At 31.9% G+C, this 20,307-nt stretch overlaps 1 protein-coding gene across 1 annotated transcript; it reads right to left on the bottom strand.

The window, feature by feature from the left end:
• Positions 1 to 6,850: 6,850 nt before the first annotated feature.
• LOC117183071 lies at positions 6,851 to 7,573 on the bottom strand. The gene has a single exon (XM_033376227.1). It carries the CDS (start codon positions 7,571 to 7,573, stop codon positions 6,851 to 6,853), a length of 723 nt encoding a protein of 240 aa, XP_033232118.1.
• Positions 7,574 to 20,307: the final 12,734 nt, after the last annotated feature.

Raw genomic sequence — 20,307 nt, 5'->3', positions numbered from 1 at the left:
ATATACACGCATATTCCTGCATTGGCCGCAAGAAAGTTTACGTTGGGTTACTTTACTCGTTAGTCGAATCTGAACTTTTCCTTCTCTACTATTTTTCAGTCTCAACCTTCAAAACTTTGTCCAACTACTCGGCGCAGATTCACTGCAAAACTTAATTGAGGGATTCAAGATGGATGGTTAAAAGTTATTTTTTCAGATTCAAAATAAACTTAGGACAATTTTTTAAAGGATGGTCACTAGGGCGCACAGTGGGAGGAAATGCACTTTTTCCGTTCCAAAATCTCCAGATTTTTTAATTTCGGTCCAAATTCTAATTTAAAAAAAAATTAAAGTTCATTAAATTCTGAAGAGCTTGACGCTCTGAATTTTTCTCTCTTCTACTTGTTTATTAATAATTTTTTCACTCAAAGTATGGAAAAACTGAAATTTTTTACGTAAAAAGTTTTTACGCTTTAATAACTGATTAGATAAACTTTATATTGTCTTAAGTGAATGTTTAGCGACTAAAAGAATACAAATAATTTGCTCATTAGTCCACTTATTTGTTATAAACAAATTTTATGAACAAATTAGCAAATAATCTTATTATCGGTAAGTAAAATTTTCTGTTTACTAAAAGTGCTTCATATTAATGTTGGAATGTTATATAATTACAAGAATAATTTAAATGTTTATAATAACAATTGTTATAAATAATTCTCATGGAAAAATATTAAAATTTCGGATTTTTTCAAATTATAATTTTCTTCAATCTCCAGAACGACCTCAGGTAATTCTTAAAATAACAAAAATTAATAATATTCGATAAAATTCAACAATTTAAATTTTCATAAGCAAATTAGATAAACAAATTCAAAATTTTATCCCTTTCGCATAGAAATTTTTGTTGTTTTTGCATTGGAAATGTTTTAAGCAATTACATGAATGACTGATAGTCATAATAATATCAGCAAAGTTAACAATAATAATTTTTATAAATAATTCCCGTGATAGAATATTCAAATTTAAGGTTTTATCAAATTTTTATTTTCTTTAATCGCTAGAATGGCTACTGATATTCCTGAAAAATGTATCTTTTATAATATTTAGTAAAATATAACAACTAAAATATTTATAAACTTTTCTAAAGTTTCATAAAAAAAATTTCCTTCGGTCTCCGCATCGTAGATATAGTGTTAGTACTGTCCATTTTATAGGTATAAGTTATTGAGAATTTTAATAAAAACATTTTTAATTGAAAAATTTTTAAACTTCGATTTTATAAACTTGAAAATTAAGAGTTCCATCTTTATTATTTTAATTTGCTGCTCATTTTTCAATAATTAAAATGGAGAAATTAGCCTTGGAGTTCGCATTTTGTAATTTAATTGACCGTGAAAGATTTTTGCGAATCGGGAAAAACCAGAAAATGAACGGAAATTTTTTTTCGATCAGAACAGCCACCCTGAATATGGATTAAATGTATTCGAGCTTATTTATTTCATATCTTCGTCGACAGTTTATTTTGTTTTTTCAAATAAAATTTTTTTTATTTCACAATATTAATCATATCACTGGCATGCCAGAATTTCTTTGTCAACAATTATCATTCGTGAATACATTTCTTTCCTTAAAACTGAGTCTTGTGTAATGTAAATACATCAGAAGAACATATTCGACGTGTATTATCTAAAAGATAACGAATAAATATATGCACAATATAGGCTTATAAAGTAGTGAACTTTTTATTAGTGAAATGCTTACTCAAACTCTTTATTAAATAATTTATCAGTTTTCCTTCAAATGTGAAAATATGAGGATTGTTTGTTATGTGTTTATATCGTTAACGGTTTTACTCAATTTTATTGGTAAATATAATAATTTATTATATGATTACAGCGACAGCTTGTTTCTCTACGTGTAAAAATACTCTCCTGATTTTTTATATACTCAAAAAATGATATAGAGGCTGCGAGCATTAAATTTATATTAAATTTTGCAATTATTCTGAAATTATATGCGACTTACTAATAAATAATTTGTTAACACATAGTAAAAAGACTTATGGATAATAAAACACAGCAATGCTAATTGTTTAACGTTAATATCTTCAATAATAAAACTCCTGAAAAAGTTATTGATGAACATTATTTCTTCTTCTAATTGGTCGAAATTAAGAATATTAATATTTTAAAGAAAATTGAAATTGTTGCAAGAGGAGCAATATTTTCCTTTAGATCAGATAAATAAAAAATGTGTTATCCTTAAATTTAAGAAAAATGAATTGAAAATTTGGGAAGCCTAGAAAAGCTTATGAAAAATATAAATAAAAAAGACAAAAATTTACGGCTAATTTTTATCACAATAATTTTGTTTATAATCAAGAACATTTAATTTAAAACAACCTGAAGCCAATAATTATTAATCGATTTGGATTTTTTTGTATCCAAAAAAATTATATAATTAATTTTTAATACACTTTTGCATCAACAAATAAAGTGAGTAAAATGGAAATTTGTACAAATCTATTTTTTAATCTTTATCATACAATGAAAATAAACTTTGGATCAATCGAAATAAGTGTAGTAGCATCTTATATACAAAATACTGTACAATTAATGTTACAATTAATTTTTTTCAGTTTTAAAGAAATTGTATAAACAGATATTCAGCTTTGAACAGTGCATATGTTGATACAGTTTGTTTGAAGCAATAAAAAGTATTTGAAAGATCGTTTTTCTTCCCAACACAATTCTGCGAAGTTAATTCAGGGTCCTTTTATTGAAAACAGAATATATTTCTGTAAAGGAGTGGCCGAATACCGCATTTCTTTAATTTGACCTTGAAATGACTTTGAAGGTCAAATTCAAGGTCAAATTGCAATGGGATACAATTATGCTCTTCTACTTGTCTGTTTTCAAGAAATCATATATTTTATTAATGTATCCAGCAGTATATAATTTGCTTTTTCAATTAGACGCTTTTGAAGATCTGAAAAAATTAAGAGAGTATTTTTTCACATAGAAACAATCTACCATGATACACCCGACAAAAATAAAATCAATCTTTCTGTGAATAAACCTAGTAATTAATAATTTATATTAAGAGATTCTTCACAGCTTTGCCTAAAACGTAAAAGATTAGACGTACGACGTCATGTGTTTTCATGGACTTTGTAACTAAATTTTATTTCTTGAGGCTGAATCTTATCGAATGAAAATATCTGCGAAGGACAAGAATGGCGTTTGTGATCTAACAGATAACAGGTATAATTAGATTGCTATTAAAAAAAAACTGGAACTTGAGATGAACTTCAAGATCATCGTCAAGGTCAAATTAAAGGTGACCAATGAAATTGTAGATATTTATTTAAAAATTTATGTATTTCGTGAAGAACTCAATCTTTTGAAAATAAGCCATTATTTAATACATAATTGTATAATGATTTGAAACATAAATTAAAATAAAATTAAGCAAAAAATCCATGTGTACCTTTATAGAAAAATTGTAATCTAAATATTTATATTTTTACAATTAGTGTTTTTGTTTGTTTACGCCTGAGTGCTTGCCTGAGTGACAGCCGCTGACCCCGCGGCCCCCGTGCAACTGTTTTTATACTCACCTCCGGTTTTAATATTTTTGAAATCAAAATCAAAATAATAATTAAAATTCCAAGAAGGTTGTGACAAACCTGTGTTAAAATTCTCAACTTCACAATCTCTTTTGTGTTCAGAAATTCTGGTTTTCAATCTCCGGCCAAAATCACCTGTATAAGCTTTATTGCAACATTTACAGATAATCAAATAAATAAAACCAGATCAATTTTCTGTTCTTCTTCTTCAACAAATAAATATTTAAAGTATTTGTGTTTTTAAAATAAACGTTAAGAACAAAATTTTTTAAAGTTAATTCCTTAACGATTCAGATAAACCCTGAATGTAAGGTAAGGTAGCATTTAAATTAAATCTATTGTAAGTATCAATCGATTGGTATTTGTTTTGTTTTTTATTACTGTTATTTTAAATCTCATGAATGCATTTTGTAATTATGTCGTTTACTGACTTAAACGGATAGTCATTATGTACTAAAGTTGTTTTTAATTAATTAAAATTTTCTTTTCTGAATTTTAAATGACTTAATTTAATACATTTGTCTACTAAACATTTCATTGAACAAATTTTGTGACTGAAGAAATTATGAGAATTATAGTTTAAGTATCTACTAGACCAAGAAGGTTTTTTGTAACAATTTGTTAATAAGTTACCATTTTGAGTTTTTATAATTTGCAAATCAGGATATTTTATAACATAATTAATCTTGCATGTATGGTTAAAATTTATACAATCTTTGATACTATAAAATGCATTTAAGAAAACTTCAATCTGGTCAGTAGAAACTACAGCTAAAATGTCATCGATATAACGTCTGTACAAAACACGTGTGAACTCTAATAATTGTGAAGCTTTTTTTTAATATCTTGTAAGCCTAAACCTGAAACAAATGGGGGGCAAGGGTGAACCCATAGGACAACCCGAAATTTGTTTATAACATTTGTTTCTAAAGGAGAACACAGAGCCAATAAAAATCGTTCTCTTAAGAATTAGAAATTAATTTTCTACTATTTTTGTTAAATTATGATTTAAATTATATCTTTGTGCAATGCAATCTAAAGCAAGATCAAGTAGGATGCTGTTAAACATGGACACAAAATCTAAAAAAAACTATTAAATGAGGTTTTGTTACATTAATATTTTTTTAACAATCTTAAAAAGTTCCCAACTATTTTTGACAAACGAACTAGCCTGAATATAAACTGCCTTCAGAATATTTCAAACATACTTCGATACATTGTAAGTGAAAGAACCGACAGTATAAACAATTAGTCTCCAATTTAAATTAGGCTTGTGAACTTCAGAGAGAGCATAAGCTTTTGCTATGACACATTGTTTTGTCAAAGTTAATTACGAACACTGTCTGCAGATAATTCTAAACTGTCAATTTCTGTTCGTTCTTCCTAACTAATTAGTCTCAATTTGAAAATCACACAAAACAACACTAAAACTGGTACTGGTGAACGAAATCACTGACACTCTTCACATGTTAATGCGTTTTTATTGATGACACAATAATCCAGATAAAAGTGGGTAAGTTGAAGGAACAGTGATAAACTAAACAGTTTACGGAAATGTTGCTTTCGAATTAGGCACAGTTACTCACAAAATAGTCAGCAAATCTGGAAACTTCTCAAGATCAGCGTGATTCCATGTTTAGGAATACTCAAAGAGTAAAGCTCCTCAAAAGAACTCAAATTAGCGGGATTTCTCAAGAAAAGAACAAGAGTCCTCAAAAAAAAAAACTTCTGAAGGATTCACAAGGTTGCCTTGTAGGCTGAGCGGGGTATCTAAAGCCAGACAAGGGAGAGAAATTGCCGAACATTGTGAAGGCGGGTGAACTCGTCCAGAAGCATTAAGTTAGAAGCGGGTATGAGTCTCGACCAAGAATTTAACCATAAAAAAAAGAATGTTTATTAGACTCGACTTGTAGAAAAGCTTTGAGAAGTAACCAGAAACTCAAGACAACTCTTTGAAAATGGTAAACGCTTTTGTTTTCGCTCGTAAGAAACTCAGAATCAATCGATGTCTTCGATTCACGTTAAAACATAGATTTTTCTTTGAAATGATTTCTAGCCGTCGTTGAACTGATTGAATCACATATTCTGAACAATGGCCGGCATAGTGATCCAAAGAAAAAATTCCGCATTTGCTGGAAGTACTCGTAGCTTGATCTCCAGAAACTACATGGGCCTTAACTGATGGTTGATTAGATTGAAATCCCGGTCTTCGTGATTTCTCTACTGCTTGAAGTGTCAACAACCTTGTCTAACTGATTCGGAATCCAAACTGATTCGGAATCCCATTTTCCGCCGAAATGAGGACCTGCTGGTGGATTAAATAGCCATTCAGTTCCGCGATTGGCCAGGAGAGATGCGAGTTTCCCAAGCTCGTTTGAGGACGAAGAAAACAAAGCTCAGAGTTCTGCGTCTGCTCCCTTTAGATTGGTCCCGCAATGTATGCTTACAAGTGCGAGCCGCCCGTCCTTTCCAAGTTTTGAGATTCGCAGGTCACGCGTAGTCTATTCCAGAATGAAGGAATGGACGGGAAGGTGTGACTCGATGTACAGGCAGTTGTCTCATTAACTGCTAAGCTCGTTTCTGGCGAAATCTTGTGCATCTAACGCATTTCCAGATGTAGAAACTAACTGGACCTCGTCCGGCAAGAATCCAGAATTCTTTTCTAATAAATGTCAAAATATCATGAGTTTTTCCGTGGAGAGTACGGAAATGAGAATTCCGGATGATTAATTGTGTAAATATAGAGTTTCTCGGTAAAATAAGCGGATGCTTAGTATTCCACGGAATAACTGATGCTTGTAGTCTTCATCCTAGTCGTAGAAGTCATTGGATGTCGATAAAAGGTGTAAGGCGAGAAAGACGATAAGCTCTTGGTAATGAATCACCTTTTTCTAGCAACTTTTATTCACCACCGAAGGAATTCAGTACAGTCACGTGGAGCCAGTGATGTTTTGCTTGTTTTAATTCCTGAGTTGTAAGTGGAGCGTTTGAAAGTGGTTCCGCTTTCTTCTTGAGGCGGAGGATAAGTCGCTTGCAGAGAGCCGTGATACGTAGGAGTCGAGTCAAACTCGAATACTTATCGAAAAGATTCCAGTAGGTGCTGGCAGTACTCACAGTAACTGAGGTAGATTAAACAGGACGCTTCTCAAGATTGGTATCAACAGAAGGAGCTTCGAACCTCTTCGGCCATGATGAAGAGGGTTCCTGCAGTAAGTCTGGAGCGGTCCACCAGATGTGATGTTAAGACAATTGACTTGGAGTCAAACCTCTAGTAAAACAGTCAGCAGGATTTTCATTGCCCGGTATATAATGCCATTTTGCTGTGGGAACTGCTTCTTGAATGAAGCATACTCGTTTGTGAACAAACTCCTTCAATCGCGAAGTATGATTGCTGATCCAAGTATAGACGCTGGCTGAGTCAGTGCAAAGATGTACTGGTGCTTTGTCAAGGTTCAAGAATTGCACGATATGATGAACTAGCTTCGTGAGGAGCACAACTGCAGACAACTCAAGTCGAGTAATAGTCAGCCTTTTAAGTGGTGCTACCTTCGTCTTAGAACAAATGAGTGAAGTATGAACTTTCTCATCCTGGTCAATGGACCTAAGATATACAACAGCAGCCAGAGCTTGTTGAGATGCATCAGAAAAGCCATGAATCTCGATGGAATTCTGTGATGTTATTCCAAGCCATCGAGAGAATGATAATGTAGGAAGCTCTTGAATTTGCTGCAGAAAATACGTCCATTTGTCGTACAACTGAGCTGGTAAAGAGTCATCCCATTCTAGGTTTTTTGACCAAAGCTCTTGGATGAGGATTTTGGCGTTGATTAAAATCGATGATAGAAATCCGAGGGGATCGAAGAGTCGAGTAATTGTAGAAGGTACGGTTCGTTCAGTTGTTTCCTTGAGTAGTGAGATTGACCAGATGAAATGAAATGAATCAGTAGTTGGATTCCAACTCATTCCAAGAGCGTGGATATAGCATCTTGATCAATGAGTACAGATTCCGAAAAGACTTGCTTATGAGCATGTATATCTTGAAGAGCGTCTGGATCGTTTCTTATCCATTTCTGCAAAGGAAAATCGCCCGCCGAACAGAGGCCGATTGTCTGCTGAACAATCTCCTGGGCTTGCTTGATTGAATCAGCTCCTACGAAGATGTCATCCACATATCTGCCTTTACTTAATGGGGCGATAGCTGAAGGAAACTTAGAACCTTCATCCTCGATGAGTTGTTGCATGGTACGAAGGGCAAGAAAAGGAGCACAGACTAATCTATATGTGACTGTAGTCAGCTGATATGTGAGAATTTCAGCAGGTTGGTTACTCCAAAGAATTTTTTCGACATCCGATGTGAAGACATAACGGAACTGACGAAACCAGAGTAACACGTTGATATACCCAGTCTGAAACTTAGCTCCTGTATGTAAGATCTCATTGAGTCTGTGATTTTAAAATGGTCTTTGCACTCTTTATCTTACATTGACAGAATTGTCCTTGATGTAGGTGGTGTCTCTTCTAGTTTCCAAAATTTCTGAAGCACCTCGCTGTGTTCTTCGTCGATAGATAAGTGACAGCTTTGAACTTCAGATGAAGATAAACAGATTTCTGATCGGTCAAAAAGTACCCATCCGGAAATTGCGGCTTGTGCGTTTGGAGCATTAGCTGCGCCTTTACGACGACCTACTTCGATGACTTGACCATAAAAGTCAGCTTCAATGATGACGTCTACATGACCAGGTGATTGAAAATCAGGGTCTGCAAATTGAAGCCTTTCAAATGCGACCAATTGACGTTGCTGGTATCGATAAATGAAAACGATGCTGTAAGTTGTCGAAGAACTTGACCAGTGATGATGCATTCCGATGAGGACTTGAAATGAGATGTCAGCTTGACTGTAACAGAGCCTCTCGTTTGTCCTGTGTTCACAGCACCAACTCCCTTCACCTTTAATGATGATTGTTGTCTAGACAAGTGAAGACATTGAGCCAATTTCTCAGTGATGAGGGATATTTGTGAATCTGAATCGAGAAGTGCTCGAACTTTCATCCGCTCTCGCCTGCTCGAAATCACGATCAGCTGAACGGTAGCTAGAAGAATCCGATGTGGCGATGAGATCTGATTTACGGCTGCACATTTAACTTGGACGTTTGAATCTGAAGTTGAAAATTAATGCTCGTCGATTGAGCTACTTTTATGAATGGAAGAATGATGCTCCTTCCCGCATTTATTGCAGCGCCTTGTAGAACGACATGCGGACACTCAATGTCATCCAAGACAGTTAAAACATAGATTTTTCTTTGGAATGATTTCTAGCCTTCGTTGAACTGATTGATTCAGATATTCTGAACAATGACCGGCACAGTGATCCAAAGAACAAATTCCGCATGTGCTGGAAGTACTCGTAGCTTGATTTCCAGAAACTATATGGGCGTTAACTGACGGCTGATTAGATTGAAATCCCAGTCTTCGTGATTTCTCTACTATTTGAAGTGTCAACAACTTTGTCTAACTAATTCGGAATCCAAACGCTGGACACCTATGAAAACAAGAACATCATCCCATGTGTGGATTGGTCGGCCAGGGGTTTCCAAAGTGCGGTAAATTTGAGTTATGATTGTGTATAGGCTCTCCAGCTTAGTTGCTGATTTTTTTGTCATTCTTTTTATATTCAATAAAGAATGCAAGGCTGTCTTAACTAATAAATGTTTATTCTCGTAGAAGGAAACGAAATAATCCCAGGCCTTCCGAAAGTTATCAGTAGTCAGTACCGTGTTCTTCAAAAGATGAGCCGCAGTGCCCTTTAGACTTTGCTTCAGATAATGCAACTTCTAAATAGGTGATAAATTGGTGTTTGAAATCACCATTGAATCAAAAAGATCCTTGAATAGAAGCCATTCGGACGGCGATCCATCAAAAGTTGGTAGATTCAGCTAGGGAAGGAGCGGATCATACCCTAACATTACTGAGAAGCCAGAAGCTTGTGATACTGACTGTACCGACGGCGACCTGATTCTGTTTTCACGGATACGTTCCAATAGAGCGCTCATCTTTTCGAGTGCTTCGAGATAGTCTTCCTGCGTTGTTTTGAACATGTTTTCTTCGAAGTACGCATTTTTTTTAGCAAACCCTGCTTCTCCCGTGAATCAAGCTGTCTCACAGCAATAATGATGGCGTCATGATTCACTGAGAACTTCACCCAAGCTTCCTTGAGAGCACTCCTGCGGGTTTCAACTCGGTGTGACGAAATGCTCGAAGTCCCAACATTCATTAGTTTCCCCACTACACTCGCGATAAAATCCATATCAGACGTTTGCGCGTCGATGTGATTTTCGATGTGGCGCACTTTCATTTTAAATTCGATCACCAAATCCGGCTCAAAGGACCAAAAAAGATTAATCTCAATTTGAAAATCACAGAAAACACACTAACACTGGTACTGGTGAACGAAATCACTGACAATATTCACATGTTAATCCGTTGTTATTGAGGACACAATAATTCAAATAAAAGTAGGTAAGTTGAAGGAACAGTGACAAACTAAACAGTTTACAGAAATTTTGGTTTTAAATTAGGCACAGTTATCCACAGAATAGTTAGCACATCGGGAAACTTTTCAAGCCCAGCGTGATTCCATGTTTAGGAATACTTAAAGAGTAAAAGTCCTCAAAAGAACTCAAATTAGCAGGACTTCTGAAGAAAAGAGCAAGAATCGAGAGCAAGATACGAGTGCTCGACAGATACAAGCGTCCTGACGCCAAAGGAGCAAGATTAATTTTTTCTTCTCTCCCCCTGCCCTATTTTAGATAGAGGGGCGAGTAAGTGCGCACTGCCTTTTATTCGACGTGCCCCAGATCTGAAACGAGACAGAGCTGCCAGATCGTGGATGAAATTTAACCCCACCATACCTACCGTTTGGGAGCCGCAAAACGGAAGGTGCATGATTTCCACTGCGAGTTCGTGTGTAAGCCGAAAATGCACGATTCGACTTCTTTTTTCTGCTGTACGATGATTGCCGATCTGAAAGCTTCGGAAGACTTCGGTGGTCTACTATTTATGTCTCGATCTCCATTTGAAAGAAATGGAAGTAATTGGCGAATTTAATGTTTCGCGTAATTCTCCATTTCATGCATGAGTCGATTTTGAGGTTATGTTTTTCAGGTGTTTATAGTATGAATATTATTATACATATTATAATTATCAAATATAACATTAATTTTAACTAATAGTTGACTAATAGTTGATTAAAAAAAAAATGGTTAAATTTGTTTTAAACAAAATATTAAAATTTTTAAACAAAAAGTTATATTTGTATCCAAAAGGCTGAATTGTATACGGAAAAAGGCATTTTTAATCAAACACATGAACTTTGCACAACAAAAAAAACTACATTTTTAACGAAGCAGTTCCACTTTCGACCAGAAAAATTAAAAAAAATATAGTTAAAATTCTTTGAAATTGCTTTAAATTATTGAAAATAATTGTAAATTTCTTGAATGTTTTATAACATACAAAAATATTTAAATCCTTAAAAATCTCTTGAAATTTTTCAAACTCTCGAAAATTCCTTGCAATTTAAAAAATACCCTTAAATATTTAAATCCTTTAAGATCTCATATTAAATTATTGAAATCAATGGAAAATTCCTTGGAATTTAGTAAAATATCCTAAGATGTATCAAATCTTTTAAAATCTCATATTAAATTACTGTAATCAATTAAAAATTCCTTGGAACATTTTTAAATACTCTCAAATATTTCGAAATCTTTACAATATTTTGAAAAATCTTGACATCTTTTAAAGATTTTTAATGTACTTTGGAGTTTTTTAAAACAACCTTGCTATAATTATTAAAATTCTTTGAAATACCTTTATATTATAAAAATGAATTAAAGATTCAGTGAAATCTTTTTAAACATCCTCAAATATTTAAAGTCCTTATAAATATTTTGAAAACTCTTGAAAATTGCTTGCAATCTATTAAAGTATCATAAAATATATCAAATCTTTCAAAATCTCATATTAAATTACAGTAATCAATTGGAAATTCCTAGGGAAATTTTAAAACACTCTCAATTATTGCAATACCTTCAAAATATTTTGAGATAGCTTGACCTTTTTTAGGGATTTTTAAACTACTTCTTTAAAATTCTTTGAAAGTCCTTAAAATTAGAAAAATAGGATGAAAATTCCTTGACATCTTTTAAAACATCCTCAAATATTTAAAATGCTTAAAAATTTGTAGAAATCTCTTGAAATTCTTAAAGCTCTTGAAAATTCGTTGAAATTTTAAAAATACCCTGAAATATATCAAATTCTTTAAAATCTTATATTTAATTACTGTAATCAATTAAAAATTCTTTGGAACCTTTTTAAATACTCTCAAGTATTTCAAAACCTTCAATATATTTTTAAACACCTAGACTCCTTTTAAAGATTTCCAAAGTACCCAGTGAGCACACGCGTTAAATAACATCTTTAAAACGGCTTAAAAATGTCCTAAGTCAGTCCATATAACTTTCACATAAACATACAATGTTACAGAAGCTTTAAAGATGTATTTCGAACATAAAGCATTTTTAGAACATTTTTTGGTCTGACTAAAGACAGTTTTTGAAACGTTCAAATGACGCCTTTTGACTTGAACGTGCCTTCTGGGTACTTTGGAACTTAAAAAAAACTCTGCTAAAATTGTTAAAATTCTTTGAAATTCCTTGAAATTATAAAAATAAATTGAAAATTACTTGACATCTTTCAAAATATTTACAAATATTTAAAAATTTTTTAAATTTCTTGAAAATTTTTAAAGCTCTTGAAATTTCCTTGAAAATTTGAAAATTTACTGAAATATTCAAAATCCTTCTAAATATCATATTGAGTTACTGTAATTAATAAAAATTTCTTGGAATCTTTAAAATTTTCTCAAATTTCTGAAAATCTTTCAAAATCTTTTGAAATGCCTAGGACTTTTGTTTAGAATTTCTAAATTACTTTGAAATTAAAAAAAAATAAGCTTTCTAAACATTTTTTAATTCTGTGAAATTCCTGTATATTATGAAAATAAATGGAAAATTCCTTGATATCTCTTAAAACATCCCGAAATATTTAACATTCCTAAAAATCTTTTGAAATCTCTTGAAATTTTGTACAGCTTCAGATTGAAATTTAAAAAAGAAAACAGTTTCAAAACGTTGAATAATGAAATATTTGTAGATTATAGTTTTGAAGAAGTAAGTACGTATGTGTGTTTTTCAATTGGACCCTCTATAAGTGAAATTATTTCAGACTGAAGTTTAGAAAACAGAAAAATTTTAATACATTAAAAATTTAACTTTTTGTAGATTAGTTGAACTATTAAATTAAAGTTTTAATAGAAATTACTCGAATCAAAATTTAACTATTTCTAAAACGATTTTTGTCTATAATTATAAAATTATACACACACACACACACACACACACACACACACACACATATATATATATATATATATATATATATTATTTTAGGGTATTTTTAAATTTTCAAGGAATTTGCACGAGATTTCGAAAGATTTTAAAGGATTTGATATATTTTAGGATATTTTAATAGATATAAAGGAATTTTTAAATGATTTTAATAATTTAGTATGAGCTTTTACCGGATTTGAAATATTTCATTTTTTTAAATTTCAAGATAATTTCAAGAGTTCAAAAAATTTCAAGAGCTTTTAAAAGATTTGTAAGGATTTTAAATATTTGAAGAAGTTTTAAAAGACGCCAAGGAATTTTCAACTGAATACAGTAATTCAATATGAGATTTTAAAGGATTTGATATATTTTAATATATTTCAATAGATTTCAAGGAATTTTCAATTGATTACAATTATTTAAAATGAGATTTTAAAGGTTTTAAAATATTTTAGGGTATTTTTACATATGCAATAAATTTTCAAGAGCTTTAAAAAATTTCAAGAGATTTTAAAGGAATTAAACTTTTTTAGGATATTTTAAAACATTTCAAGGAATTTTCAATTAATTTCAACAATTTATGTGAAAACTAATTGTTTGAGTTGAAAGTTTCACTATTTCTGTTTAAAGTTAGTCAACTATTAATTGAAATTAATGTTATATTTGATCATTATAATATTAACATTAATAATATGTAGAGTGGGACGATGGTCGTGGGGGCTAAAGCGTAGGCCTTGGACCCACTCCTTCGGCTTGCGGGTTCGATTCCCGCCTCGCACTCTGGAAGAGTCTCGGTGGCCCATGCAGCGAACACTAGCCTAGCAAGGGAGTTGTTCATCTCCGGAGAGTCGTGGGAACTGTACCTCTAGAGAAAAAGGTTTTCTCTAAGTACTTAAGGCTGTTGCTCTTGGTGGTTCGGAACCCACCTTATACTGTAGGTCCCCCTTCCACCACCAAGTAAGTGTGTGGAGGGTGTGTAAATGAATAGAGAAGGTGTAAGAAAAATGTAAACCCTTAGGGGACACATTAGAAGCTTCCATTCCATTAATAATATGTATAATAGTAATAATATTTATACTACACACACCTAAAGCATAACCTCAAAATCGACTCATGCATGAAATGAAGAATCACGCGAAACACAAGTCGGATCGTGCATTTTCGGCTTACACATGAACTCGCAGTGGTATTCATGCACCTTCTGGTTTGCGGCTCTCAAACGGTAGGTATGGTGGGGGTAAATTTCATCCACGATCTGGCAGCTTTGAAACGCGATGTAGTCCAATACTATGATAGGGCTATGTCCGTGTGAATATAGTTGGAAACGAATACATGACTGGGTTGCGCGCGCATCCCATTTCTCCTCTTCTGAATTTGAAAACTCGAAGGTGCATGATTGCCGATCGGAAAACTTCGGCGGTTCTATTTTATCTATATTCTCTATCCGCTTTGAAATAAGGTCAAGAGATTGGGATTTTAATATTTCCTGGTTTCGATGCTAGCGTTTTTCATGATTTGAATACTTCGCGCATTTTAAAAATACAAATACATATGCAATAGCCGAACATTAATACCGTGATTAATATTTTTTTGTATATTATATTGTGTCCATTGTATTGTATACTTTATATTTTGTGTATATTACTGTACATAATGAAAATTAATTATATGGTATAATTAAGTATGTGATATTATAATTATATATAGAAGAGAATAGAATTTATTTCCTTCATTGTATACTTTTACAAGTTTTTACAAAGTTCTTCTGCTCTCTTAAATTTTCCAATAAAACGAAGCTCTCTATATCACTATTTTCTTCGATATTATAATTATATTAATGTTAATATTAATTAGCTTAAATGATCGTGCTGAAGTTTTGAAGCGTTTGATTTCTCTACTGAACCAAAAATTTGTTCGGTTAAATAGATAAATTTAACTTCAAACGCTTAAAAATCTAATACAATCATTTACAGCTAATTAATATTAATGCTAATATTAATATCTATTGAGATGATATTATTATAATTATAATATCATATATGGTTAATCATATGTTACATTAATTCTATTAGAAGTTACCCTGATTATACTTATTTTTTCAAATTTGCATGTGCTAACTCATAATTTTAATTATTTTGTAGAATTCCTTGTCTCAGATCTGAATGATAATTTTTCAGAAAAATCTCTCATCCATATAATATATAGCTTCCGGTTTAGAAGGTCCAAGAAATAGAAAACACGAGTTTGAATTTGAAAAAACTTGGCGACTTTTCGGACAAAATATAGTCCTTTATCAAGCCTATTGAAAAACACAAAACTTTATTGTAAAACGCAAATTTTTAAAAAATTAAGGTATAAATGAAACGATTAATATATAAACATTCAGAGCCAACATTTTTAATTATCAGCGTGGTATAAAGTTAGAAGAAAAAGTTTAAAACATAAAAAAATTAAAAATTAAACGGTTATACCTAAACAAAGTTTGGTGAGAATACGTATAAGAGTGACGTAAAATGTAGCAAATTTTGTAGGTTATCTTTAGTAAGCTGGAGAGGGCACATCATATTTCTAGGTGTGGAGGGATAATACCACATTTTCTACAACTAATGAGAGAAATTCTCTGGTTTTTTAAATTCGCTAATCTGGATAATAATTGAGAAAAATTTCTTGATAATAAAAATAAATGAAGTACAAAGTGGAATCTTATCCACTGGAAGAAACCTACATCTTGTTGGTTCCGGTTCAAAACCTTCTAAACCGGAAACTATATATTATATCAACCAAAGGTCGAAGCAGAAGAAACAATGGATCTCTAATTCAATTCAGAACACCTTTTAATTTTACAATTTTTTTATCAAATTATGTTAAATACGAAATTACCAATTTAAAATTTTTATGACATTAACATTTTAGAGATTTCTGGTTAAAAAATATAAATTAAGTTATTATTTTCAAGGTTAAAAATGACATAACTTCAAGCGAATTTCAGTTCGGAACAATAAAAATTGAACGATTAAGCCCATTTTTTAAATAAAACCTTTTAAAAATAAAAGTTAAATTATTTGTATTTCAACTTGTTCCAGATAAATATTTTTGCATTGTTATTTATAGATAAAAATTTGAGTTTACGAATAGAAAATGTTAGAAATTAACTTACTATCAAAATAATTGAATTTTTAATTAAAAAAGAAGAGAAAAACAAATTTCTGACAATATAGTTACATTTTCATCCAGAAAGATGATTTTTTTAACTGAAATTAACAATCTTTAACCAAAAACTGATTTTTTTACAAATAAGTTTAAATTTTAGCCAAGCAGTTGAAATTTTAACTAAAAAATAAAACAGTTACAAATTATAAGTACTAACTAGCACAAAATGTTGTATTAAAACTTTTTGAAATTGCTAGCAACTTTAAATCTTAAAAATCGAAGTCCCACGTAGTCCTGAAAAAATATAATATAACCAAATTCTAGGAAGCTGTAGGTTGTAATAATTTAATTCCAAATGATTCTCATAAACAAATTTTATAATTTCGAAATTTCTTTATTTTTTTTAAAATGCGGGTCAAGATATAAATAAGACTATTATAATATAACATAATTATAACATTATCATTAATAATGTATGTATATATTTATGTATATAATAGAATTAATATTTATATCATTTATATTTTATACTTGCAATAACGTAACCACAAACTATGCGCATATAATGAGGCGCGCGAAGTATTCAAATCGTGAAAATCGCCAGCATCAAAACCTGGAAATATTAAAATTCCAATCTCTTTATTTTATTTCAAAGCGGATAGAGAATAGAGATATAAATAGAACCGCCGAAGTTTTCCGACCGGCAATCGTGCAACTTCGAGTTTTCAAAGAGGAGAAATCGGTTGCGCGCGCAATCCAGGCATGTCTATCGTCTCCTACTATATTCACACGGACATAGCCCTGTCGTAGTATTGGACCACATCTCGTTTCAGATCTGGGATCACTGATTCAAACTAGCCGTTCTCGGTTGCAGTTTGCCGGTCCGGCTGGAATATCGGCCAATCAACGCGTACTCGGTCCCTGTTCCGGTTCGGTTCGAACATTTAGGTTCGGTTCGAACATTTAGGTTCGATTCCAATTTCAACCGTGCCTTTCGCAACCGTAGCGAATGAGAGCGCTCGTTAAAGCCACGAGGTTTGACAGTTGTTTTTCGAGCTTGCTGCTCGTCACTTACGTCACTTTAATATATGAATCGCGCATGCGTGAGCTACACCGGCAACCGAGAACCGGCGAACCTCAACCGAAAACGGCTAGTCTGAATAGGCCTTAAGAGCCCCTTTCACGACCGCATCTTTGGAGTACCCGATTCCCGAACATCTCCTATCTTTGGAGTTTGAGTGTATATGACATAATGTAATCTATTGTTTCTTGTTGCAGAATGGAGTTTAGAGTTTGAATGCTTACCTAATGGCGCCCCTATTCCTGGTGTACCTCGTTGCAGACCTTCTTATTCTGCTGAAAGACATTCTCCAGAAAGGATGCTTCCTCTTGCCAGACCATCTTTTACCAGATCTCTACCAGCCGAGCCTCCTCTTCGTGATAGGTCCAGGTCTCCTCGTGCCAAGCAACATGTTCCTCTCTTGTTTGGATGTACACCTGAACAACTTAAAACTCTTCGATTTATTCCCCACAGGAATCCAAAGTGTTTATTCGAACTTCGAAAATATACTTTTCCTCTTAACACACCAATTCGATTGAAAGGACGTAATATGTTTCTTAAGCCCATGCCCACTGACGAGCAATATGTATTATCAACGTCCAATGGTGACATCTTTGCAATATTGAAAAAATTAGACACTCAATATGTTTTTCGTGCAATATATAAACCTATTACAGAGTCAACTGTTACTGTACGCGGAAAAAGGGCAAAACTAAACATGTACAACGGCTCGGTTCAAGAATTGAACTCAGAAGAAATTAGGGATTGTCCAGCAGGCAGCCGTATTTCAATAAAAAGGAGTTTTAAGATGGTACATGTGTGAGTCAGAAAGCAGAGTTCGCGATTTGGGTGGGATTTTATGCACTCCCACGTTTATAGATTTAGAGCTTATTTAAATATTAATAACTACATTTCTATGTTAAATAGTCTCAAGCTAAAAATTGGGTTTATTCAATGTTTCAAGTTGCTAAATAAAAATTTATTGAAATGATATAATGTTGAAACTATACAAATTTGTTTATACATTCCTATTTTTAGAGCACTAATAATGATAGCCTAGCGTATTTTGGTGCTTTTAAACAAGAAATCTTTAAACTGTTCAGTTTATAATCGTTTAGGATATGAAATTTTGCAGGCCGACGGCATTTAATTAAAAAAAATTTTTGATTTATAAGTATCGAAAGCTTCTATATTATAGATTTTAATTATTGACTGTTTGAATAAAAAAATTCCTAGATTCAAAATTTTTAAATTAAGAATATCTCTTCTTTGGGCTTGCCAGCTTGCATCATTATTTTATTTCAGTTGCCCTAAGAAATGTATACACACAATTTTTCATAGATAATAAAAGAGTATAAACTTTGTTCACATTCCTAAATGAATCAGGTCATAGTGGTTTCCGGAAAATGAGCAAAGTGAACAAAATCTGGCGAGTTACGTTCCTGCGACAAAATTATTTTGATTGCAAAGAATTATATTCGTAAAACTGAATGATATTGCTTCTAGTAAATTTAAATTAACTTATACCTATTTGAAAATATATAAATTTTGCTAATATTGTTATAAATGCGATTGAGATAAATTGAAAGCTATTAGAAATTATCAATTTCATTGTAAACAATAATATTTTTATCAACACAATGACAAAAACGATAATGTCCGAACATCGTAAGAAAATCTCAGTAATCAAGTTTTTAGAAACCAATAAATTTTTGATCTACTGAGTAATCAAGGGGATCTTCAGCAAATTACTCTTGCAGTCTCCCAGTTATTTGAAAAGTTAATTGGTAAAGAGAATCTGTCTGCTGAAAATGTTTTCGATTTACCTAAGTAGGAAATGGTTCAAATATCTAACACCCTTCCAAGGAAACTGGCATAAATGTCACTTCGAAGTTGGTTTTGTAAGGATGTCAGATTACTGAAAAAATGTAAATTTCTCTAAGCAGGGTGTTCAAAAGTCATTAAGTTGGTCAAAAGATTATTGGGTTTCAGGAAGAGCAATATCTTTTGAATTTTTTTACTTTTTTCTTTATCGCACGATATTGTTATGCAAGAATTATGTAGATTCAGTTTATGAACTGATTTGAGATTGAGTAATAATCGACAATTATGAAAAAACAATTTGAGACTCTCGATACCTTATCAAAAGGTTTCAAAGAATCACAAGGATTTTAAAGATGAATTAATTAATATTTATGAAAAGTAAATAGTTGGTAATAATAACTTTACAGATAAAGCAAATGGATTTATCACTATCTGTTAAAAAATTCAAGACTGGAAAAACTTTATTTATTGACGTGGTAAATCTGTAAAAGACTTTGAATTTTATTGCTCAAAATCGCTAAACACCTGGCTTGAACACCTTATTTTAATTGGATTAATATATTTCCAAAAATTAAGGTTAGTTTTGCAAAGTTTTAAAGCGTTCGTTATAGTCGATATTACATAACTTTGCCATGTGAAAACCAGCTTTGCCTAAAACGTGAAAGATTGGACAAATAGAGGCTTAAATTTGAAGACATTTTTTAACAAACTGCTCTTAAAACTCAATTTTATTATATCCAATTATCTTGGAAGGACATATTTGACGTCTTGTAATTAAAAGATAACGACTATATGAAACATTATATAAGCTAATGAATCATTGAATTTTTTCTTAGTTATCTCATAAATAAAATTCTTTATTGATACGGCAATCAGTTTTTCCTCTGATTAAAAAAGATGAGCAATGTTCATACTCTGGTATTATTCTGGACCGTCATCTTCAATTATATTGGTGATTATAATGATATATCTGTAATTTTAATAAATTTCTTTGTAATCTTACGTTAATCTGAGATGATTGTGTTTCGATCTGCAAGGAGCAACTTGGTACAACCTCTACTGTGCATTATAAAATTTTGAAGTGCTTACATTGATACTTTGACAACATTTGATGAAAGGGGGAGGGTCGGTAAGGCCGGTTTTTGGTCTAATTTATTTTTGGACCAAAAAATCTGAAAAAATCATGGTAGTATCTTATAAGTATCCCGAGTCGA

Source organism: Belonocnema kinseyi, chromosome 2 (assembly GCF_010883055.1).
Source record: "Belonocnema kinseyi isolate 2016_QV_RU_SX_M_011 chromosome 2, B_treatae_v1, whole genome shotgun sequence".
NCBI classification, from domain to species: Eukaryota; Metazoa; Arthropoda; class Insecta; order Hymenoptera; family Cynipidae; genus Belonocnema; species Belonocnema kinseyi.
The sequence above is the reverse complement of the archived record's forward strand: the minus strand, read 5'-3'. Positions and strand labels throughout refer to the sequence as shown.

Coding starts and splice junctions, on each gene's coding strand:
- LOC117183071 (XM_033376227.1), bottom strand. CDS start 7,573: ATGAGTTGGAATCCAACTACTGATTCATTTCATTTCATCTGGTCAATC.